General features: G+C 41.8%; 2 protein-coding genes across 2 annotated transcripts; one reads left to right on the top strand and one right to left on the bottom strand.

Moving 5' to 3' along the window:
* The first annotated feature begins 375 nt into the window (after window positions 1-375).
* Window positions 376-13,349, top strand: LOC111976366 (citrate synthase, mitochondrial). Its single transcript, XM_024005153.2, has 11 exons — window positions 376-546; window positions 2,955-3,002; window positions 3,321-3,428; window positions 4,759-4,824; window positions 5,216-5,347; window positions 5,832-6,020; window positions 6,733-6,935; window positions 8,787-8,916; window positions 9,143-9,244; window positions 9,494-9,703; window positions 9,957-13,349. The coding sequence occupies exons 1-11, from the start codon at window positions 490-492 to the stop codon at window positions 10,128-10,130; spliced, it is 1,419 nt and encodes a 472-aa protein (XP_023860921.1). The 5' UTR covers window positions 376-489; the 3' UTR covers window positions 10,131-13,349.
* Window positions 13,350-14,299: 950 nt separating this feature from the next.
* Window positions 14,300-24,104, bottom strand: LOC111977112 (coenzyme Q-binding protein COQ10 homolog A, mitochondrial). Its single transcript, XM_024006422.2, has 5 exons — window positions 23,259-24,104; window positions 22,029-22,181; window positions 21,602-21,794; window positions 21,256-21,357; window positions 14,300-16,868 (listed from the first exon to the last, which is right to left on the bottom strand). The coding sequence occupies exons 1-5, from the start codon at window positions 23,393-23,395 to the stop codon at window positions 16,701-16,703; spliced, it is 753 nt and encodes a 250-aa protein (XP_023862190.1). The 5' UTR covers window positions 23,396-24,104; the 3' UTR covers window positions 14,300-16,700.
* Between the last annotated feature and the right edge of the window lie 703 nt (window positions 24,105-24,807).

The raw sequence follows: 24,807 nt of genomic DNA, 5'->3' as shown, positions 1-24,807 counted from the left end.
TTTTACCCTACTCTCCCTAGACCCCAACAGACGTAACCCATAGATTTGGCAAGAATATGGCTGTGTATTTTCCCCATATTGCTGATATGTATCCAATTCATTCAGATCTACACCTGGAGTTTATATGGTCCTGTCCAGAAACATCCCCTGACCATACTTGAATGACAGTTTTACCACAGAGTTTCTCTACAATCTTTGGTTTTACTCTGACTAAATTAATTTAAATTGTGTGACAGACTGAAACGGAAACGTGTTCTTAAACATACCCCAGTTTTCCGTCTGCCTTAGCCAATCGTTTCGATTGATAGAGACACACGAGTCTCAACTGACCAATCAGGTTACATTTCGCTACAACCACCATCCAATCAACGATACGCCTACATGCGGGCCCCAATCCATCTTCAACCTTCAGTAGTGCTTTTTCTGTAGGGGCACCTTCAACCAGCGACTTTCAGAAATACAATAAATTATATTTTCTCCACAGACACCATGTCCTTTCTGACTACAGGTATCAGCAGGCTAGCGCCAAGACTCCTTAATTCAAAGGTAAGTCGAGGCAAAGAACATATCCCAAGTAGAGTGGACGCGTCAGTGTTAGCTGTAACTATAGTAGTTTGCTCGCAATTCAACTACAACTAACGTTAGCTAGCTAACAGTTACATTTTCGCCAGGAAAAATGTTGGTTATTTTCAAGAACATTCATGTACGCTAGTAGTGGCTACACATCGCCACATAGTTTTGGTGCTTAGCAACGATGGTCCTCTTTCTTGTTAACGATTTTTGTGTTGGCACTGGCGCGTTTCGTCAGTTTGTTACGGTTAACTGCGAGCTAGTCAGTTGACACAGGAGATGGCACATGCTAGTTAGCTACGATTAGATAGCCAGAGGAGGGTCATGTTTGACAGTTGGGTATCTATCCTCTCACATGGAATTAAGTTGAACTGCATGCTTGAATAATCCAAAATCTGTAATATTTCTTATAGCTAGCTACTATTACTGCCAGCAGTGGCAAGTTAATTGGCTGGCTAGTTAACATGCTCATCCAAATCTTCTTATTCCCCTCATTTGACCTTCAGCGCTAACATGTCCATTCATACCTATTACCCAACACAACAGCAACTATCTAGGTTTGTTCATTTCCAGGTGTTGTATTGTTGCTAAGTCTCTCCATCTTGCTAGCTATGTAGCAAGAATGGTAAAAATGGTTTCCACGAGTTCATCCGACTCTGGGGAAGTAGATAAATGGCCTCATGGCCAAAATCCCGAAGTGTCCCTTTAATTTAGCTATCCAATTATGTAATAGGTCTATGCCTGTGTCACGCTTAAGAACACGCATTGATTAGAATTCTATCTTGTGTCTGTTTCACAGAGGTCCGTATTGATTCCTGGGTGCCACTGCTACCTTCCTGGTTAGGCGTCAGATTGTAACCTACAGTACTGCTTAATCAATTAGCCACCTGCCCAGATCTTTCTATTGCCAAGACAGCTGACACATCACAATAATCATCTTCTTTGTGCCACCTTCTTTGGACTGTGCACCTTCAACTCGTCAGACAGAGATGATGCCTCAGGATTTTGTTTCTCTCTACTTTGTACAGAGTGGAAATTACTTGTCAATTATCTGAGCATTGCAGTTAGGAATCTGTGAAATGTCTTTGTTTTACCAGAACCCTACGCCATTATATCAGCTAGAATTTGATGTTCAGGGACTGTCATTTGAGGGAATTTGTAGTATATTTCAGGATGCCTCCCAGTAGGCCTATCCAAGGGAATACATCATCCATTAAAGCAGACCACTTCAAATGTTAGATGTTGTAATTAGACATATGTATAGTGATTTAAGACAGTGCTTGCCCATTCAGAAACTTGGTTGCATTTCTTCCTAGTTCCTTTGTCAGCGTTGTCTTGTAAAGGTTTGTTGGCTAGCCTGTTGAATACCTTGTCTATTTCAGTTCTGCCAGACGGTCCTCTTATCCCTTCTCCAATCTCTTTTTGTGTGTTCTCTGCCAAGGATTCCTTGTCCTCCTGACTGTCATCCATGATTGTGCTACTATTTAAAAAGGCAGGTCCTGCTTGCTTCCTTCAGCACAGACAGTGGGTCAGATGGCTTGCATACAGAGCAGTCCTTCTCAGATACTCCACTCTTTTAGATTTTTCTATGGTTGATGTTGGATTGTAGCTGAAGTCTTTGCGTAAAGCCACAGTTGATGTTAAATCAGTAATGATGTTGATTGCCCTATCAATAATCCAGGAATGGCACTGCTCTGGAGTTGGATATCTAGGCCAGGGCTCATCAACTACATTCAGTGGCGGGACGATTTATTATTTTTGTTCTCAAGCAGATGGTCAGGGGGCCGGAACATAATTGCATATCTCTCTATTATGCGTGGGAATACTTTGTAACAGATTTCCCAAATTAAAATTGCTTGGGGATGTTTTGCAGGTGTTTTTACGTCCAACAATAAAAATATGAACTTGGGGGGGGGGGGGGGGGAATAAAATAACTTGTGGCCCAAATTCTGCCTGTGGTACAACAGTTGGAGAACCCTTATTTTTTGTATTTAACGAGGCAAGTCAGTTAAGAACAAATTCTTAGTTACAATGACGGCCTACACCGGCCAAATCCGGACGACGCTGGGCCAATTGTGCGCCACACTATGGGACTCCCAATCACTTCCGGTTGTGATACAGCCTGGATTCGAACCAGGGTGTTTGTAGTGACGCCTCCAGCACTGCGATGCAGTGCTTTAGACCGCTGCGCCACTCGGGATATAGGCTAACTGAGGAGCAGCAAGCAATCAGGATTTTACGATACTGTCAGCTCAATGATTCAATTAGGCCTAGTTTTAGTAGATGCAGGTATTAGAGTTTGGAAATTGGAAAGCAGACAACTCTGGTTTTTGACCATATACACTCAGGCTGATGTTTTCTGATACTTGCATTTTCCTCTGCAGAATGCCACCTGCATCCTTGTGGCGTCCAGACATGCCAGCTCCTCAACAGTAAGTACTATCAGACTACCTCTTCAAGAGAACTCATCAATTTGCCCTTTATTGTCATCATTGTTAGTAAAGCATGATGTTAATCTGTTTTAATATGGGTTGACAAAAAGAGATGGTTTCCCTCTGTTCTCTCTGCCATTATGTACCATGCGGATAACTTTATAAGCCAGTGTCTTTCAAGTGAATGTTTTGGATCTAATGTTTGTTTGACTAACACAGAGGTTCACTAGGTTCTCTGTAGTTGTCTTTTATATAGGCTGTTTTTGAATTGATGTGATTTGACTGAGCTTTTAGTGAGACATGTCTGTGTTTTTGCAGAATCTAAAGGATGTTCTAACAGAGCTTATTCCAAAAGAACAAAGTAGGATCAAGAGCTTCAAACAGCAGTATGGAAAAACCAACATTGGATCGATCACTGTTGATATGGTAAGTAACTAACCCATGTCGTGGTCATTTCCTGTATTACTCAATAATGAGAGCCAACCACACACAAGTCAGAGTTATATTATAAAGTCCATCTTTAATTATATATGAGCTTCACCATAGCCCTTTTTGACTCTCAGATCAATTCAGTGTCTATAAATGAATTCTCTGAGAGTCCTTACAAAACAATTCTTAGTATCATTTATAGCCAAGACACACCCCTCTGAACTCGCATGACGAATAACAGATCTTAGGAACATTACAAAGAACCTTTTACTTGAAAGAGGAGTATCCCATAGCTAGATAGCATTAGCTATAAATTATTGTTCAGTTTGGTCTCCTAAGATGAGGTTTCAATCTTGTGCTTGGTACCAAAACATTACCTCATCCAATGGCATATAGAATAGAATTGTCAATTCTAGATACTCCCATCTCAAATACACCCCCTCTTCTCCCCACTCCTGGAGAAGCTCACTAAGGGGAGTGAACCTCTAGGTCATATACTATGAAAGATAAGTTCAACATCAGAAGAGGTGGTATAATGGTTCCAGACACTTTTCCAAGCCGCCTCCTCCCCTTCTGATATTCTTCATAGCATCACATGGTTTAACAGATACATTGACATATGAAGACAAGCCTGACCTCTCCCCTCTCTGGGCCCCAAGTGACTAAGCCCTAGGTGAGAAGGGAAAATGCAACTGCCAACAGTATAGTCCAAAAAGAAGACATTCTAATGACAAGCATAAAGATATCTAAAACATCTTATTTATATATGTTACCTAACTAATTCTGATTCAGCCACGACACCCATATTCAGTAACTCAGAACCTGATGTTGGTAAAACCATACAAGAGAATCAGAAAGGCTTTTGATGTAGAAATAAACCACATACAGATCAGAGAAACCATGGTAAAACCTTTTTCTAAATTCCACCAGATTGGGTCTGATGTTGCCCCTCAGCCATCTCCCTTTTAGCATACTAGAGGTCATGTGATGTCACATGTCTAAGCCAGTTCCCTGCCAGCTGAGCACAGTCATAGCTGAGTCACAGCTCTTGCCTCACACACCATTTATCACAGCAGGCTCACTCCAGGATCACACACACCTCCGCTTTGCCTGTGTCATCCAGACATGTTTATCATTCACATGACCTCTTCACCCTTATTATGGCTTTGAAGAATGCAGAACGATTAGGGTCATGGTTCATCTGATTCCTTACACATTTGATTTTAGAGACACGTGCTATTTCTGGACTGGTCAAAAAGCAAATCAGTCTAGCCTTAATTGAGCTTTCTGTACAGAATGTAATTTGTGTTTGTGTGTTGTTTTACAGGTCTATGGAGGGATGAGGGGCATGAAGGGTCTGGTGTACGAGACCTCAGTGCTGGATCCTGATGAGGTGTGTTTCATGTCCTCACAACACACACAATCCATTAAACAGTAACACCCACAGAATGATTGAAGTGTTGACGCTGAGCACCGTTGACCTTTGTGTATAAGCCATATAGGCACTTATCTAAATTGCTTCTGATTACATGCATTGAATTGTAAAATAAATCGGTGTCAATGGAAGTGTTATCTCACTGGTCCTCCAGTAACCTCAGCTGGTGGCAGTTAAGAGTCCTAGAATGTTAAGATATTCCAAATAATTCTGTTGATAAAGCTGTATTTGCAGTAACTACTGCCCCTTTGTTGTGGTTTGTTGTGCCATCATTTTAGACTACGCTCATTTGCCATATATGATGACTATATTAAGCATGACTCATTGTATGTCCTGATCCTTTCTTTAGGGAATCCGTTTCCGGGGCTACAGCATTCCGGAGTGTCAGCAGCTGTTGCCCAAGGCTCCAGGAGGTCAGGAGCCACTGCCTGACGGCCTCTTTTGGCTGCTGGTCACAGGACAGGTCCCCACAGAGGAACAGGTGAAAAGGGGCTAACACTGGATGAGCTAGGGTTAGAATGGGAGGATTGTCTGCTCAAGTAAAAAAAAAATAATAATATATATATAGATATATATATACAAAGATGACCAATCAACTTTTTAAAATTTGCTTCCTTATAATGAAACTGAGAAGTGTATTCAGAAAAACTAGCAGAAGTAGTGTTTGCTGCAGCACTGTCTTGAAGCCACCTCGAGGTCTAATTTGACCCTCATATGTCTCAGCTAGAGGAATTTCCTATGTTATTACATACTACAAGCAAGTTATTTTATGGTTTATGCGGAAGGCATGGCAACAATCGAGTTTAACTTTTTGTTCCTGATGACTCACATTGAAGTTCTACAACCATAGCCAAGTGGCGGGGATTTATAGTGTTTGGGATTAAAGAACATTTCTGTTCTGACTTGTGGCATTTTTATTGTCCCTATTTGAACTCGCCAATCCTATTTGCATCCCATCTTTTCAGGTGAGCTGGTTGTCCAAAGAATGGGCTAAGCGTGCAGCACTCCCCTCCCACGTGGTCACCATGCTAGATAACTTCCCCACCAACCTGCACCCCATGTCCCAGTTCAGCGCTGCCATCACAGCTCTGAACAGCGAGAGCAGCTTTGCCCGGGCCTACTCTGAGGGCGTCAACAAGGCCAAGTACTGGGAGGTGAGTCTCACACACACACACACACACACACACACACACACACACACACACACACACACACACACACACACACACACACACACACACACACACACACACACAGAATCTTCACAGACCTAGTATTTGAAATCTTTCAAATACTTTATCTGTGTTTTGATTGAGCTTGCCTGGCAAAATGCATAACAGAATAGTCCCGAAGGTGTAAACTTCGCACATCTGGCCCTCCAGGCGGGCTAAAGCCGACGATCAAAGTACTTGAAAAATGTAAAATACCATTTTAAAACCCAGGTTTGCATTCATTACACTACAATGCAGTACAGTCAGGTGTGGGTAAATACATTAAAGCAGAGGGTGATGCTGGATGGATGAGTCATCCTCACTAAAGTGCTTTTCAAGTGTCTGTTCATTCTTTAATGATAAATGTTAACATGCACACCAGGTCTCCCTTGAAAAAGAGCATATTCATATTTTCCTCGACTTCCTGGTTAGAATAAGATAGGCTAAAATAAATCAACACCATTTCTTGCGGGGTGCAAGGAATTACATCCCCAGAATTCGACAGACAGTCTAGAAAAAGCTCACAGACCGAAACGTCAACAGAAAATGAACTACACTTGCAGGGGTAATTGTGGGATTTATCATGTCGTTCAGTTAGATCCTGTGGGAGACAGTCTACTGACTGTTGATTAAACTACCTACCCTACTCTTCCAGTTCATCTATGAGGACTCCATGGACTTGATTGCCAAGTTGCCGTGTGTTGCTGCTAAGATCTACCGTAACCTGTACCGTGAGGGCAGCAGCATTGGCGCCATCGACTCCAACCTGGACTGGTCCGCTAACTTCGCCAACATGCTGGGCTACAGCGACTCTGCTGAGTTCACTGAACTAATGAGGCTCTACCTTACCATCCACAGGTATTGTACTATGGGCCAGTTTCAGATTAAGCTGAAGAATTTCCATTTTAATTAGGTCATTTTTTTCAGGACTAGGTTGAAACTGTCTGGGAAACCAGTCTTAAGGATGTACATTTCAACCATTATTACCATCTAGGTGTATTTGGGCCATTGACAGGGCCAAAAATGAACACCCGCCAAATGCGGGTAGATTTTGGCATTGACGGGTAAGATGTCTATTTCACCAGCCATGTTGGAGGGTGGTGTGCTCAGGGTTCCACAGTGAAGCGGTTCACGTAATAATATAGTTAGAAGTTAAGTATGAGCTCATTCAGCTGTTTTCAAAGTGTTTGTCCTTTTGTTTCATGGCTGGCAGCTAATCACACAAAGAACTACGAATCCTATTATGTATATCCCACTTCACGCAGCAACACTGCCTGGTTGGGAAGCTGTGCGCACTGAAGATTAATTTTTAGAAGAGCTTTTCACAGGCATAAAAGTTGGTCTAATTTACTAAAGTCTACTAAAGGGAGTGTTTCTCGGCTATTTACATTGAAAAACAACCTCGCTTGTGAACAAAACAATGTTTGAGTTTGCTTCAACTGCTAGCGAAGACGCATCGGCTACTAGTCAGATTATCTCAGAGGCACGCTGTGACAGACAACTCGAGTTTAAATCATAGTCCACAGACACTAGGATGCGATAATCCAGCACCCCATTGTGACGTGCTGTAGATACGCGGCTCTGAGACCACCATCAGCGGTGGGACACAGCCCGACTGCTTACCTCCCCACAATTCCCAACCAGCATGTCTCCGGTACGCGTCCTCATTTCAAATCAAGCTTCATTTATACAGCACATTTCAGACAGGGAATGCTACACAATGTGCTTCACAGGAAAAAGTAATTAAGACAATGAAAATCAAAACAGATATATTTACTACACAACAAACATAAGAGGATAAAAAAAAACGAATAATAATAACAAAAACCGAATTTCAATGTGACGGTTGGAGAAATGACTCGAGCTGTGCTGAGAATTCGAAAGGTATGAATGCCAACGGTCCAATATTCTAGAACACTGCTGTGGGTAAGCATACATGTGTTGGGACTATGATAGAGCTTCAAGTGGCTCCAGTTGCCACGGTAACCCCCACCCTTAAAGGGGCAGATTAACATTTTTGTCTTATTAAATGTATATTTTAGTCATTTTAGAAGACACTCTTATCCAGAGGGACGTACAGTTAGTGCAATCACCTTAAGAAAGCTGGGTGGGACAACCACATATCTGATTCATAGTAAGTACATTTTTCCACAATAAGGTAGCTTTCAGCAAGGTCAGTGCTAGTAGGGGGGGAGGAGTCAGAGCTTTTACATTTTTTATTTATTTATAGATTCTGGTTAAAAGGCTCTGGTCACTTCTAACTAGTAATACATTTGATTGTTTTAGAAACATTACTAAGCATGCTCATTTTTGGCAACAAAAACCTGCCACAGTGGTTGGTGGACCAAAAAGTTAGTTTCAGGCCCTGATCATTGAAACGCGCTATACAAAACCCATGTATTCATATTATTATTAACCATTATGTCATTGATTTATTTAACCTTTGGGGGGGCAGCCATTTTGTCTATTAAATTCTGACATTGAAGGATAGGGAATTGTGAAACCCTCAAATGTATGTTTTCTGCCCTCTAGTGTTCATATATTGCACTTGACAGGACAACAATTCTTTGTTACACAATAAAAAATTGTGTCTTGGATAAATCTGTATTTGAATATAGGTCTGTATAAAGGTTAGTAATAATTTACTGTCAATTCCAATTTTGTGATGACTAACATAGTAACCAACTGTCTCTGGGGTTCCTGTTTTAGTGACCACGAGGGAGGTAACGTCAGTGCCCACACCAGTCACCTGGTGGGCAGTGCTCTCTCTGACCCTTACCTCTCCTTCAGTGCTGCTCTGAACGGGCTGGCTGGACCTCTGCATGGACTGGCCAACCAGGTCTGTCAATCCTGTCCTCTGCTCTGTGCCACTAGAATTTACATCCTCTTGACTCACTGACCTGCTCTCTCTTGGAGTCATGAGTGGATAGATGGATAGACATGATCCTTATAAACATCATAAGCACAACAGCAGTCACTGAGTGGCGTTATAATAGTATTTCTGTTTTAGCCTTGTTGAGGTTATTAGAGTATGTTTCTGATGTGTTTCTCTGTGTGCCCTGTAGGAGGTGCTGGTGTGGCTGACGGCCCTGCAGAAGGAGATGGGAGGGGAGGTGTCTGATGAGAAGATGAGGGATTACATCTGGAACACACTCAAGTCTGGCAGGGTAAGAGATGGCTCAAAACATCTGGCTTCACTACTATGAGACATATTGCCTTACCCACCAGTGACCATAACAGCCTTATGAGGCCATATGGCATCACTAGCGTGGTTTTCAGTTCCATAAAGTATTTGCAAGAAGTAATCCCATGTTGTGCTTCTCGGTTTCAAACATCCCTTGCGTTAAGAACCAGTTAACCCGGAGAGAAGGGTAAACCTTGCTAATCACCCCTCGCACCCTCTCTCACCCCCATAGGTGGTGCCAGGCTATGGGCATGCTGTCCTGAGGAAGACTGACCCCAGGTACCAATGCCAGCAGGAGTTTGCCTTCAAGCACCTGCCCAATGACCCCATGTTCAAACTGGTGCACCAGCTCTACAAGATTGTGCCCCCAGTACTGCTGGAGCAGGGCAAGGCCAAGAACCCCTGGCCCAATGTCGACGCCCACAGTGGAGTGTTGCTGCAGGTAAGAGAGATAAGGTGTTCTCCTTAACAATGTCCTATTGTACTGCAGATATTGTCATGTAATACAGATCAGTTTTTTTTGGACCACCTTGAATTGGTAAGTGGGCTTTTTGACTGGTCAGTGTTAGTCAGGTGTGTTTCAATCAAAAGCATCACAGCACATATTAGCACCTGTGAGTTCAGCCTTTCAATCATTACTGACCTCTGCAACAAACATTTGACCTCTCCCTGACCTCTCTCCTTCTCCGCTACAGTACTATGGGATGACAGAGATGAACTACTACACTGTGCTGTTTGGTGTGTCCCGAGCCCTGGGTGTGCTGGCCCAACTTATCTGGAGCCGAGCCCTGGGCTTCCCTCTGGAGCGCCCCAAGTCCATGAGCACAGACGGACTCATGACCCTGGTGGGGGCCAATAAGTCCGGCTGAAGAAGATGAGGGGGAGGAAATACCGTATGCAAGTGACGCGTTCCTACATCATACTTCCGTGTTCATGTCCCTGGTCTTTTGAATGGGCTTCAAGATTATATCATCAAATTCATTAAAACCACCATTGCGCTACATTTTTGCTCAGTTGAAGACCATTCAAAAAGCCTAGAAAAGTTTTAAAAAACTACAAGGCTACTTGTCGCGTCACTTGCATGGCGTATTTCAAATTAAAGCTGACCTCACCCCATCCCCATGGAAGAGATTCAAAGAGACAGTACATTTTTTTTTTTTTATTAATCCAAAAAGGGCTTTTTAATATTTACATGATTTAGCGCAGGCACGTGCACAGATAGAAGTCAACCTATGCCCAGCTCCTGTCCCTTGGCCCTCCCACTCGCCAAGTGCCCTTTTGGGTTGTGGTATAGTTATAATTTTTTGTATGAAGTTTTATTGTTCTGAACCCATTGCCCGCAAGTCGGTGTGATGTTGTCAAGTTCACCCACCCCGTCCGTTGGTTGCCCCTGATGGTCTGCCCTGTATAGAGCTTGCGCGCGCCAGGTTGCACCTTTATCCCAGACTGCCCTGTACTGAGATTGCGTATGCTGGTCTCCAAACATGCATGGCTTGAAATGTGGCCACCGGTCGAGTGTGTGTAAATGTCAACAGTACTACCGCAGCAGCATAGCATTTTGATTAACATCATCAGTATTTGGTCTGGTTGGCTGATACGTGCAGCAGAGAGAGGCAAAAAGACGGAGCGGAACGGTTGCATCAACGACCCTTGCTCCGACCCAACTCCATCCCTTCCTCAGTCGGCAGCAACACAGGCAGTCTAGACGCTAGCTAATCACCATATACAAAAATATCCACAAAAGCCACTAGCCAGCCATATATCTTGAGTTAGAAGATAATTAATATTACGTTATAATTTAAGAGCATTGAAGATAAATCGCAATCATTAAACAATGGAGCTAACTAACAGGTCAATCAATGATCTGCTGACAGCTCACCCTCTTTTCCCCATGTCAATCATGTCTTTAGGAGGCACTCTAACTAGCTTCCTTACAATATGTGATGAGCGAGTGTGTTGTTGCAAAAATGTATGTCTGTTCAGATTTTGTCAAATGTTCACTACAGAGGCAGTTGGTATGTTCAGAATTTTAAAATGTGAATTATGAGTTGTTTTTTGGGGGAGGGGGGGGCACTTGCCCCCTGGAAGGTCTGTGCATGGCCCTGATTTAGTGTGAGACTGTGTTAGGTAGGTACTCATGTATACACTTCACCTGCCTAGAAATTACAACTTCAATTTATTTCCAGTGTTCTCTAACACCATGCCTCTGGTAATGTGGCCTGGACTGCCCCACCTCGGTATTAGTTTCCACCTACCTCTGTTCCTCAGACTCAAGCCACTTACAGTACAGTAGGCCAATGCAGTCTGCTGGCATCTCATCAGCCTCCCCATGTGCCTGTGAGGACTGGGCTGCACCAACTGATGTAAGATGTCAAGGGGCTTAAAAAGTAGTATGCAATCCAAACTGATGGCTCTGTTTTACCATTGTTTCACTCTGAGCAGTTTGATTTCCAGGCTACATAAAAAATGTAATTTTATGTGGGTAATTAGAGTAATCACAAATGGTCATCAATTGAGATTTAACTTGAGTATGTCTTACATCTATATTTAACTTGAGTGGTAGTTTGACATCAAACATTTTTACTAACTTAGTAACGTTGCAAGTAACTTCTAATTTGAGTCACATTTTCCTGCTGATGTTTGCTGAAGCTTCAATATTGTCTGGAAAGTCTTGCTTAATCTAAACCAACAGGGAAATATATTTTTGTTGTTGCCTGAAACCCTCACCACGTTTCTCTATGCAATTTCTCCCTGACTATACTCTAGCAGTAGCTACACTCCAGTAAAGGAAAAAGGTTCTTCCTTGTAAAAGTATCTAACTTCTATTGAAGATGTTCAATATATCAAAGGAAGAATGCAAATTAGTAAAAAAATATATATATATACTGCCCCTTTAAATCTTTTTGTCTCACCAGATTCCCTGACTTCAATGGATTTAACCTTGAACACACCTCTGATCAAAATAACTTTTTCTTTTTTTCATTGTCATTCAACTTGTTTTACATTCTTTCCTTTCATTTTCTGTCTGGGCATCTTTTGAAATGTAGGATTGATATGTGTAGGTAGGAGCATATGATCGAAGACCTTTGGTTGTAGCCTGGAGTACCCAAAGGCCTGATTGCAAAGGCGTAGACTTATATATTTGAAGGATTGAGAGAAGGACATGGCGTTCTGCTTTTAGTATGTGCTTGAACATAAGTATGCAGCCAAGAAGGGATTTTTATCTGTTGTGGTCCTGTCTAATTTTGGTGTATGTTGTTAATTATGCCCCAGAGTGCTTCAGTGATTTGAGCTGCTACTCCAAAATGAGCGCTTGCCAGTTTGGAATCTCTTATTCTTAGAAATAGGAAAAGCCCTATTTGATTTTGTCCTTTTTATTAGAGGTTTTGGGTGTTTACTGAATAACCATGTAATGTATAGAGAGGATAATCCTATAGTGGGTACATCATTTGTAGTTTTATTTATACTTTGTGTATATAGTTATAAATATATGTATAGCTTGAATGTATGAGCTCTACGCAACCATATTGCTCAGTCATACAGCTGTGTGACTTCCAACCAACCTCACTCATCACCATATTTCAGTTTGACATGTTTTGAAAGTTACTCTTACAATGAAGTAGATGTACGTACTCTGGCTGTCTTGTAAATAAATCTATTGCCCATTTTTATGGGCTTCTTCTGCTGCCAAGTGGATGTTTGCTTTGACTGATTCAAGCTTGCTCTCAGGCCATAGCAGCAGTTGGTCCGAGGCCCATAGCAGCTTTCCTTGTCTGCTTTAATATAGGATTATCAACACTCCATTGTGTGGCATCAGTGGGACCCTGCTCACTTGAAAAACAAAATTATCAATATTTGACTGTTACTTCAAGTTTATATGCCTTTTGTCTCTTGGTTTTTTTTTCTTAGTCTTGTGGAACATCTGGTTGTTTCTGATCAAAGCAGGTGTAGGAGATGTGAAACCAGGGAAGAGCCATTGAAGTTGGATGCATTTGGGAAACTATAGCGGGATGGGGCTGGATAGGTCAAATGGGAGAAAGGAGCTTAGTAGAACAAAAATGGAAAACCAATAAATGATTTTAATAACACTTGGTGTCATGTGTTTGTTACTTGTGGTGTGTAAAGAGGTTGGAAATTGACTAGCTTTATTCAATAACAGATGGAAAATTCCAAAGTCACTAGTAATCTATTCCTGGCAGATCGGCCTCCTGTCTCAATGTCCTGGATGACTGTACATGATAGGATTTTGATAGTCTGGGATTTCTTGGTGTTGAAATTAAGGAATATACTGTGCATGTAAAAGTACACACAGTCAGCCAGTTTACCATAAGGGCCGTGTCAAATCTGCTCAGCAAGTCTCAGCTCTGCCTGTTGTTTCTGGCTCTGTGAAGAACTGCAGTCATGAGACCAGCCAGAGGATAATGTTACACACACTGAAACAACCAATTAGTCTTAACCGCTGTTGCATAAGGCCCAATTGTAGTCATGAGGCTCTGCACCAGGCCAAACCTGTTTCCGTATACAAGACTAGATGGCTGAATGATTAACAAGGAAGTGGGGCTTTTAGTCAGCTTTATGTCCTCAACAATCAATTGATATTGTTCTGGTTAGGTAAAGTATCATGCAATATGCAAGTAATTGTTTTTCTTATTTTGTGATATGAGTGTCATGGATATGGTGGTTTGTGGGAGATTTGTAATCCTAGTAATAATAGGAAAATAGGTATTTTAACTATCTCCTCTCTGTCGTTATTAATAACTGGCCCAGATACCAACACCCTGCTCTCGTTGCCTGTGCTTTGGTTTCCCTTTGAAAAGGCCGCATCCCCCCCACCCACCCCTGCACGTCACTTGCTACATAGCGACAAACCAAGACATTCTTAACAAGAGTCCCCACAGCTCTACACCACCTGCCAAAGTTTTCTAACTTGAGCAAATCCCAAAGGTGAGCTGAACAGCTTGCTACATGCCACAACTTTTGTGAAAGCAGTGATTCATGGCTAGATTACATTACACTCCCATGATTCTAAAAAGGTATATAGTCGGGAACAATCACATTTTATTTTAACTCATTTACGAGTGGTGGAAATATCTTTGGCTCTATAACTACATTGCATGCACACATATTCCCAATATTCCATTGATTACTAATTTTGTATTGAGTAGTGTCCAGTTGCTCATGGTCAAAACCAGAATTTCCAATGGAAAAGAAAAGGAGAGCACAGTACACTGTAGTGTTTGCTGTCCAACTGATACCATGGCTACAGATGGAAATGCATACACACTAAAGTATGATTAACAGGCAAAACAACTTTGATCAGCATGCAAAACTCAAACATACTATGCTCATACACTGTATGGGTCTCAACACCCATCTGTGCATTATTGCTCACTTAAAACTAATTGAAAGAATAAGTAAAGGTAGGCCTAATTATGAATACAGTAAGATGATTTATTCCACCTCCATCTTCATTTACAATACACACAACATGCAATTGCCTTATATCCACACACTTAATTGTTTAATTTTCCATATCCAGTCTATTACAGCTCACTGATAAGAAAGGACTGGGTAAATGAATGCAATATGGCATCAACACCTAGCTTTGTGGCTTGTACTACATTGCTTCTACTTGTCAAGTGCAATTTGATTCAATAGCAGTACTACTACCTGTGTTTGATCCCGGAGACTGGATAAAGACAGAAAGTTGCTTTGAAGTATTGAGACATTTCTTATGAGTCCGGGATTCTTGCTTTAATAACAAACGAATAGTCTTACATCTTAAAAGACGTACACTTGCTTCCTATATACCTTTCATGACAACTGAGAGTAAATGCCACCATCATAGCAGAGGGCAAATACATACCGGTATATTAAACAATCGGTTTGACTTTGAGCCCTTTGTTATTACACATTAACTAAAATGAAATTGAAATGTCTTCCCATTAAAACAAAAGGCAAAACAAACAGAAATGCAATTCCAAAGAAAATATCCTACACAAGTAGCCATATCTTGCATGCATAAATAATTGCAATACTTTGTCTTGTTTCATTTATGAACTTGCTAGGCAGCTTGCGTTGACCCTTTATAGAATTTTCACAGCTCCTGTTCTCCATATTTACATAAAGCTTAACATTGAAGACAATTTAATGTGCTTAAGGAGCAAATGACCAATGATTGTTTTAATCTATGAAATATGAAGCAAAGGAAAGCAGTTAACTTGCTATTTAAAAAAATATATATAATAAATAACTTAAACACATTTTTTAAAAGCACTTCTTGGTATAAACAATACGGTACATTTAAAATATCTTTAAAAAAAAGGGGCAATCTGCAGTTGCTGAATCCATTTTTGGACTTAGAATTAATTTATATGAACCTTGACAAATAACTTAACGCCTCACGAGCTTACCCCATCAGAAACCAAAATATAAACTTGTTTTATTACCAATGTTTGTAAACAAAGCAAATGTAAAAAATAAAAAATAAAAAAAAAACTATAGCCTCAACATATATTTTAACATCAGCATGGTTAAACTATAATTTTGATATCATGAATGGTCAGTCCAGGTATCCATAGATCTCTATGAATTTGAGAGTAGTTACATTTATCCAACCCCATCCCTCAGCTTTTTACCAAAACAGTGGTTGGGGAGCATGCTTAAGTTGTTATTGTTTCAACTGCGGATTGCCCCTTTAAGATATATTAACTTTACAGGATTGGACAACTAGAACCTAGCAGGTCAGTGTAGTGCACCTGCACCCACTCTTCAGCAATCTACAGTGTCTAAAGCAGTCATATACTATGACAGACTCAAAATGGTCCATGTCATTCGTTCACTCAATATTGTGTCCTACTCACTCATGATTACACAGCAATAAATTCCAACTATTCTGATTTGCTTAGTGGCTTTTTTGTTTTACAATTAGACTTAGAAGGATTATTCTTTTAAAATTGCGCACACACGTCAATGCAACAAGGGGTCTGTGCTGAAGAGTAACCCTTGTGAGGAGGTAGATGGCAGCTTTTTACAAGAAAATGATCCAGGCTAGGATATGGGACTTTCAAGTCAACTATAGTTGTGTAGGGTGATAAACCAGGGTGATGCCCACACTGATTGCTTGGTCCTTACTCTATAATGTGAGGAGGATGCACCAGTGGCAGCTTAGCCTGGTCCCAGATCTGCTGTCACAGATGGTCCAAGATCTCAGAAGAGCTGTTTGTCATGCCAGTGTGAACATAGGAGTTGGCAAGACGGCACAAACAGACCTGGGACCAGGCTATTGGTATCTGGGCCTTGGTGGTAATGGAGATTGGAGGCGGTTGATGGGGGCTGGGTCGTGTAGTGTCCTGCAGCTCCAGCTAGGTGATACAGGGGACTGCCAGGGTGAAGGTGCAGGCTGGTTTGGGGCAAGGGCACACACTGCCAGATGGACCTCACGTTTGGTGTACCTCATGGAACATTAATTCCCGTGGGACGCAAGTCTGTGGGCCGTAGAGCGTGCCGGCCCGGCGCTCAAAGGCAGACACATTCTTTTTTACCACCTCGTCAAAAAACACAGTTGCTAACTGGGAGTGGAGCAAGGAGCGGAACTCAAACGAGATCTGTGTGGCAGGAAGGAAGGAGAGGGCAGAATGTCAGTCAGAGAAGACAAACAAAAGAGAAAAAGGAAAAACAGAGTAGAAAGAGAAAATACACTACATAACCAAAAGTATGTGGCCACTTGATCATCAAACATCTCATGGGCATTAATATTGAGTTGGTCCACCCTTTGCTGCTATAACATCCTCCACTCTTCTGGGAAGGCTTTCCACTAGATGTTGGAACATGGCTGTGGGGACCTGCTTCCATTCAACCACAAGAACATTAGTGAGGTCGGGCACTGATGTTGGGCAATTAGGCATGGCTCGCAATCGGCATTCCAATTCATCCCAAAGTTGTTTGATGGGGTTGAGGTCAGGGCTCTGTGCAGGCCAGTCAAGTTCTTCCACACCGATCTCAACAAACCATATGGATCTTGGTTTGTGCACGGGGGAATTGTCATGCTGAAACAGGAAAGGGCCTTCCCCAAACTGTTGCTACAATGTTGGAAGCACAGTATCGTCTAGAATGTCATTGTATGCTGTAGCAAGATTTCCCTTCACTGGAACTAAGGGGCCTAGCCCGAACCATGAAAAACAGCCACAGACCATTATTCCACCTCCACCAAACTTTACAGTTGGAACTATGCATTGGGGCAGGTGGCGTTCTCCGGGCATCCGCCAAACCCAGATTAATCCGTCAGACGGTGAAGCGTGATTCATCACTCCAGAGAACGCGTTTCCACTGCTCCAAAGTCCAATGGCGGCGATCTTTACACCACTCCAGCCGATGCTAGGCATTGCGCATGGTGATTTTAGGCTTATGTGCAGCTGCTCGGCCATGGAAACCCATTTCATGAAGCTTCCGACGAACAGTTCTTGGGCTGACGTTACTTCCAAAGGAAGCTTAGAACTCGGTAGTGAATGTTGCATCCGAAGACAGGCGATTTTTACGAGCTACGCGCTTCAGCACTCTGCGGTCCCGTTCTGTGAGCTTGTGTGGCCTACCACTTTGCGGCTGAGCCGGTTGCTCCTAGAGGCCATTACAGTAAGGCCATTCTACTGCCAATGTTTGTCTATGGAGATTGCATGGCGGTGTGCTAGATTTTATACACCTGTCAGCAACAGGTATAGCTGAAATAGCCAAATCCATTCATTTGAAGGGCTGTCCACATACTTTTGTATATATATAGTGCATTCGGGAAAGGATTCAGACGCCTTGACTTTTTCCATATTTTGTTACGTTAAAGCCTTATTCTAAAATTGAATTAATAGTTTCCACCTCAATCTACACAGTACCTCATAATGACGAAGCAAAAACAGGGTTTTCGAAATTTTTGCTAATATTTACAAAATTAAAAACTTAAATATCACATTTACATACAGTTGAAGTCAGAAGTTGACATACACTTAGGTTGGAGTCATTAAAACCCATTTTCAACCACTATCTTGTTAAAAAATATAGTTTTGGCAAGTCGGTTAGGACATCTATGTGCATGACAAGTAATTTTTCCAGCAATTGTTTACAGACAGATTATTTCACTGTATCACAATTCCAGTGGGTCAGAAGTTTACATACACTGAGTTGACTGTCTTTAAAAAGCTTGGAAAATTCCAGAAAATGTCATGGCTTTAGATGCTTCTAATAGGCTAATTGACACTTGAGTAAATTGGACGTGTACCTGTGGATGTATTTCAAGGCCTACCTTCATACTCAGTGCCTCTTTGCTTGACATCATGGGTAAATCAAAAGAAATCAGCCAAGACTTCAGAAAATAAATTGTAGACCTCCACAAGTCTGGTTCATTCTTGGGAGCAATTTCCAAACGCCTGAAGGTACCACGTTCATCTGTACAAACAATAGTACGCAAGTAGAAACACCATGGGACCACGCAGCCGTCATACCGCTCAGGAAGAAGATGCGTTCTGTCTCCTAGAGATGAACGTTCTTTGGTGAGAAAAGTGCAAATCATTCCCAGAACAACAGCAAAGGACCTTGTGAAGATGCTGGAGGAAACAGGTACAAACGTATCTATATCCACAGTAAAACGAGTCCTATATCGACATAACCTGAAAGGCCGCTCAGCAAGGAAGAAGCCACTGCTCCAAAACCGCCATAAAAAAGCCAGACAACGGTTTGCAACTGCACATAGGGACAAAGATGGTACTTTTTGGAGAAATGTCCTCTGGTCTGATGAAACAAAAATAGAACTGTTTGGCCATAATAACCATCGTTATGTTTGGAGGAAAAAGGGGGAGGCTTGCAAGCCGAAGAACACCATCCCTACCGTGAAGCACGTTGGTGGCAGCATCATGTTGTGGGGGTGCTATGCTGCAGGAGGGACTGGTGCACTTCACAAAATAGATGGCATCATGAGGGAGGAAAATTATGTGGATATATTAAAGCAACATCTCAAAACGTCAGTCAGGAAGTTAAAGCTTGGTCYCAAATGGGTCTTCCAAATGGACAAAGACCCCAAGCATACTTCCAAAGTTGTGGAAAATGGCTTACGGACAACAAAGTCAAGGTGTTGGAGTGGCCATCACAAAGTCCTATAGAATATTTGTGGGCAGAACTGAAAAAGCATGTGCGAGCAAGGAGGACTACAACCCTGACTCAGTTACACCAGCTCTGTCAGGAGGAATGGGCCAAAATTCACCCAACTTATTGTGGGAAGCTTTTGGAAGGCTACCCAAAACGTATGACCCAAGTTAAACAATTTAAAGGCGATGCTACCAAATACTAATTGAGTGTATGAAAACTTCTGACCCATTGGGAATGTGATGAAAGAAATAAAAGCTGAAATAAATCACTCTACTATTATTCTTACATTTCACATTCTTAAAATAAAAGTGGTGATCCTAACTGACCTAAAACAGGGAATATTTACAGGGATTAAATGTCAGGAATTGTGAAAAACTGAGTTTAAATGTATTTGGCTAAGGTGTATGTAAACTTCCGACTTCAACTAAGTATTCAGACCCTTTACTCAGAACTTTGTTGAAGCACCTTTGGCAGCGATTACAGCCTCGAGTCTTCTTGGGTATGACGCTACAAGCTTGGCACACCTGTATTTGGAGAGTTTCTCCCATTCTTGTCTACAGATCCTCTCAAGCTCTGTCAGGTTGTATACGGAGCGTCGCTGCACAGTTATTTTCAAGTCTCTCCAGAGATGTTCGATCAAGTTCAAGTCCGGGCCACTCCAGGACATTCAGAGACTTGTCCCAAAGCCACTACTGCGTTGTCTTGGCTGTGTGCTTAGGGTCATTGTCCTGCCAGTCTGAGGTCCTGAGTGCTCTGGAGCAGGTTTTCATCAAGGATCTCTCTGTACTTTACTCTGTTCTTCTTTCCCTCCATCCTGACTGGTCTCCCATTCCCTGTTGCTGAAAAACATCCCCACAGAATGATGCTGCCACCACTATGCTTCACCGTAGGGATGGTGCCAGGTTTCCTCGAGATGTGACGCATGGCATTCAGGCCAAATAGTTCAATCTTGGTTTCATCAAACCAGAGAATCTTGTTTATCATGGTCTGAGAGTCCTTTAGGTGTCATCTGGTAAACTCTAAGCACGCTGTCATGTGCCTTTTACTGAGGAGTGGCTTCCGTCTGGCCACTCTACCATAAAGGCCTGATTGGCTGAGTGCTGCGGAGATGGTTGTCCTTCTGGAAGGTTCTCCCATCTCCATAGATGAACTCTGGAGCTCTGTCAGAGTGACCATCGGGTTCTTGGTTAGCTCCCTGACCAAGGCCCTTCTCCCCCGAATGCTCAGTTCGGCCGGCCAGCTCTAGGAAGAGTCTTGGTGGTTCCAAACTTCTTCCATTTGATGGAGGCCACTGTGCTCTTGGGGAACTTCAATGCTTCCTCAACACAATCTTGTCTCGGAGCTCTACGGACAATCCTTCGAACTCATGACTTGGTTTTTGCTCTGACATGCACTGTCAATTGTGGAACGTTATATACTGTAGACAGGTGTGTGCCTTTCCAATTCATGTCCAATCAATTTAATTTACCACAGGTTGACTCCAATCAAGTTGTAGAAACATCTCAAGGATGATCAATTGAAACAAATTGCACCTGAGCTCAATTTAGAGTCTCATAGCAAAGGGTGTGAATACTTATGTAAATAAGGTATCCGGTTTTTTATTTTTAATACATTTGCAAAAACCTGTTTTCACTTTGTCATTATGAGGTATTTTGTGTAGATTGATGAGGAAAAAGAATAAGGCTGTAACGTAACAAATTGTGAAAAAAAGTCAAGGGGTCTGAATACTTTCCGAATGCACTGTAGTGTCATTTTTTAGACTACTCACATGCAAAGGGTGTATGCACAAATAGAGAGCAAGATTAGAAGAGAGGTGGGCAGCATAAGATAAAGACAAGGGCTACAAGCTGGGTCTGTCATATTCACCGAAACGTCCACAGTGCAGGTGCGGGGATAACCAGGGATGCCAGGACTGAAGCGCCATATTGTCTCCAGGTGGTTGAAAAGTGTTCCGTCTGTGCACACCGCCTATCACAAAAGAAACAATTATCATCATAATTCATGAAACCAAAATTAAGCGGGACTAAGTAGGGTTGCAAAAATCTGTTCCCAAGAATCCCAGGTTTTCCAGAAATCCTGGTTGGAAGATTCCTGAAATCAGGAGGGAATAAGCAGGAAATTTAGAATAGTCCAACCAAGATCTCTAGAAAACCTGGGAATTATAGGAAAGTAACCAGAATTTTGAATCCCAAATGAAGTGGGATGAACTTACTTTGACCATGTGGGGTCGCACCACGCTGATCATGGATGTGTATCGCTCTACAATGGGTGGGAACCCCACCTCCAGCTGAGCTTTGGAGTGGCCTGCCCTCTTCATGATGGTCTGGGACTTCTTACACCAGGGGACAAAGAGTTTGTAGTCATCCACGTTGGCTACCACATCATACATCTCCAGCATAGAGTACCTGAAGCAGCATAGTAAGAGGAGTTTGAAAACAACAACATTACATAACTTAATAAACACCTTCCGCTTCCATGTTGTTTCAAATAGAAAAGGCCCTATTTAAAAATAAAAATAAAATTAATATGAAATCTAGCCATGACTTCTTTCTATTTATGCATTCAAGCTCTGGTTGACCCTGTACATATGGAAATATAGTCTTACAATATATTTTCTTTCATGGGTGGTACCATCTTACCCCAGTATCCTCCGCTCCGAGTACTCCTTTCTCTTATTGGTGAACCCCATGAAGGTTCTGCTGTGGGGAACTGATGTCGTCATGTCCCAATCCTGCTGGTGGCAAAGCACTCTGGGAGTCCTGGTCATTACAATACCACATGATGACAAGTGTCTGATGGGGAAGGGAGACAGAGAGGAAATGTTCAAAATAGCACAACATCTCCAACAAACCCTTTTCCAGGCAGGCTTCCTGCCATTAGAGTCAGAGCAGAAATAATATATTGCCAGAAGGGGGAAAAGTTCTCAGTAGTATCCTATCCGTCAATCTTTCAAACAAGCTATCAGGCTATATTCTGAGTAAACACATGAATGGAACTATATGCAATGCGACCCACTCAGCCTATTCATTAGCCAAGTTCTGTTGCAAAACGTTCTACAACGGTAACGGTTTACACCAAACTGAAAACGTTTTGCAAAGAAAATTTGAGTTTATATTGGACAAATTAAGGTAGGTCCTGCCCCGTTTGGTTCCCAGAGTAAACAGTAAACGGTTTCCATTGCAAAACAGTTTGCAACAGACCAAACGTTTTGCAACGGAACTCGGCTAATGAACACCCCCCAGGGGTGAACCCCATGAAGGTTCTGCTGCGGGGAACTGATGTCATCATGTCCCAATCCTGCTGTTGGCAAAGCACTCTGGGAGTCCTGGTCATATTCATTAAGTATTGTAAAGGAAACTGTTTAAGAACCAAATGGACGCAAACAAAGCAGACGGAACTAAACAGGGAGAGACCTACCTGAATTTGTCCAATTGAAACTCATTTTTTTTTGCAAAACGTCTTCTGTTTGGAGTAAACAGTTTCGGTTTAAAAACGTTTTGCAACAGAATCGGAGTAATGAATACACCCCAGGTGCTCACTACAAATAACTGTGACAGTCATGGAAATAGAATGTCAGAAATAGAAGAATTACAAAGAGCAAGGCAACTACTAACATAGTGAAACCAATATGAAGGATAACACAATATGCATAGCCTACGACATGTGATTGAAAAGGGAACGTTTTAGTCCTAAATTCTAATTATACAGGAAGCACGTAATGTTCTTCAGAGTGGACCTTCATTATTTCAACCAGTGCTTGGTTGGAACAAAAACCTGCCCCATAGGGGATTGAAATAGATGCAAAATGCGCTCGCACAGCACTGATTGGTTGACGCGGCCACTCGAAGTTATACATTTATTAATCTCACCTGATGGTTTGTCTCATATGTTCTCTTGACCTCGCGGTGTGACAAGGTGAGCGACCTGAGCCAACAGCAATCTCCAGAAATTCACTGAATGTCCGCACACCCATCGGCATTCGCCGGGCAGTTGTTGAGGCTGCCATTATATTTTATGTGGGTTATTTGATCACAACCTCAAGTTGGAGAACGGATCATTGAATCTGTAGGTTACTGCTGAAAACACTGATCTTCGCCCACTTCGGATTGGCTATTTGAAGCAATTCACTTATCCAAATAGGCCTAGACGCAACAAAAAAGGCCGCGTTTAGCCTATATTATAAAAACGTTCATAAAGTCATCTATTTATTCCAAGCTCGATGTCCTGGGTCGCTGAGGGTGCATAAATTGCGCTTTCAGGTTTTCCCATACGACGACAGCCCCTTAAAATATCGTTCTTCTCTGTGCTCAGTAAAGTAAACAAATACCGGTGTCGGTCAGGCCAGGGACAAACCTTACCAGAGAGGACGAGACGAAACGAGATGGTTTACTCTACCCAAAATCTGTCCACGAAAATAAGACCACGAAGTGAATCATTTTTGTAGGGAAGTCAAACAAATGAATAAAAAAGCTAATTTGCTACTCGAGATTTATTTGATCGAATATACGTTTCGTAATGGTTAAATTGTTACGAATGCACTGATATGTGGACACACGTGGCGTTTTGCCCCACCAAATACTTTATATCGGATATATGACGGGAAGGCCGTCGTTGTAAATTAGAATTTGTTCTTTTAACTGACTTGCCTAGTTAAATAAAATAAAAAGATATGCTTGTTCACATGCGTATCTGCCTTCTCGTTGGATAGAATGGTCCAAACTAATCTCGCCTCCTTCCATCTTTGATGACATTTATTTCCATTGTTAAGAGCGGTCACTCGACTATCTTGCCAATAGATGATATTTGACCGTACTGTTTTTCAGCGGTGGAAAAAGTACCCAATTGTCATACTTGAGCAAAAGTAAAGAACTCATTATGATATGACTCATGTAAAAGTGAGTCACCCAGTAAAATACTATTTGAGTAAAAGTATAAAATAATTTGGTTTTAAATATACTTAAGTATCAAAAGTAAAATTATAAATAATTTCAAATGTCTTATATTAAGCAAACCAGATGGAATAATTGTTTTTTAATTTGCGGATAGCCAGGGGCACACTCCAACACTCAGAAACAAAGCATTTGTGTTTAGTGAGTTGCCAGATCAGAGGTAGTAGAGATGATCAGGGATGTTCTCTTGATAAGTGCGTGAATTGGACCTTTTCTGTCCTACTAAGCATTCAAAATGTAACGAGTACTTTTGGGTGTCATAAAAAGTATGGCATAAAAAGTACATTTTATTTATTTAGGAATGTAGTGAAGTAAAAGTTGTCAAAAATAAAAATAGTAAAGTACAGATACCCCCAAAAATGACTTAAGTAGTACTTTAAAGTATTTTTTACTTAAATACTTTACACTAGTGCTGTTTTTGGACAAACTAATAATAAACAGAACAGCTGACCCACGGATGCGTTGCTGC

The sequence above is a fragment of the Salvelinus sp. IW2-2015 genome, linkage group LG17 (assembly GCF_002910315.2).
Source record: "Salvelinus sp. IW2-2015 linkage group LG17, ASM291031v2, whole genome shotgun sequence".
Classification (NCBI taxonomy): Eukaryota; Metazoa; Chordata; class Actinopteri; order Salmoniformes; family Salmonidae; genus Salvelinus; species Salvelinus sp. IW2-2015.
This window is presented reverse-complemented; position numbering and strand designations above follow the sequence as displayed.

Coding starts and splice junctions, on each gene's coding strand:
- LOC111977112 (XM_024006422.2), bottom strand. CDS start 23,395: ATGGCAGCCTCAACAACTGCCCGGCGAATGCCGATGGGTGTGCGGACA. Junction 21,795..22,028: donor TCGGAGCGGAGGATACTGGG/GTAAGATGGTAC, acceptor ATGCTGCTTCAG/GTACTCTATGCTGGAGATGT. Junction 21,358..21,601: donor TGCGACCCCACATGGTCAAA/GTAAGTTCATCC, acceptor CTTTTGTGATAG/GCGGTGTGCACAGACGGAAC.
- LOC111976366 (XM_024005153.2), top strand. CDS start 490: ATGTCCTTTCTGACTACAGGTATCAGCAGGCTAGCGCCAAGACTCCTT. Junction 3,003..3,320: donor GACATGCCAGCTCCTCAACA/GTAAGTACTATC, acceptor GTGTTTTTGCAG/AATCTAAAGGATGTTCTAAC. Junction 8,917..9,142: donor TGCATGGACTGGCCAACCAG/GTCTGTCAATCC, acceptor TGTGCCCTGTAG/GAGGTGCTGGTGTGGCTGAC.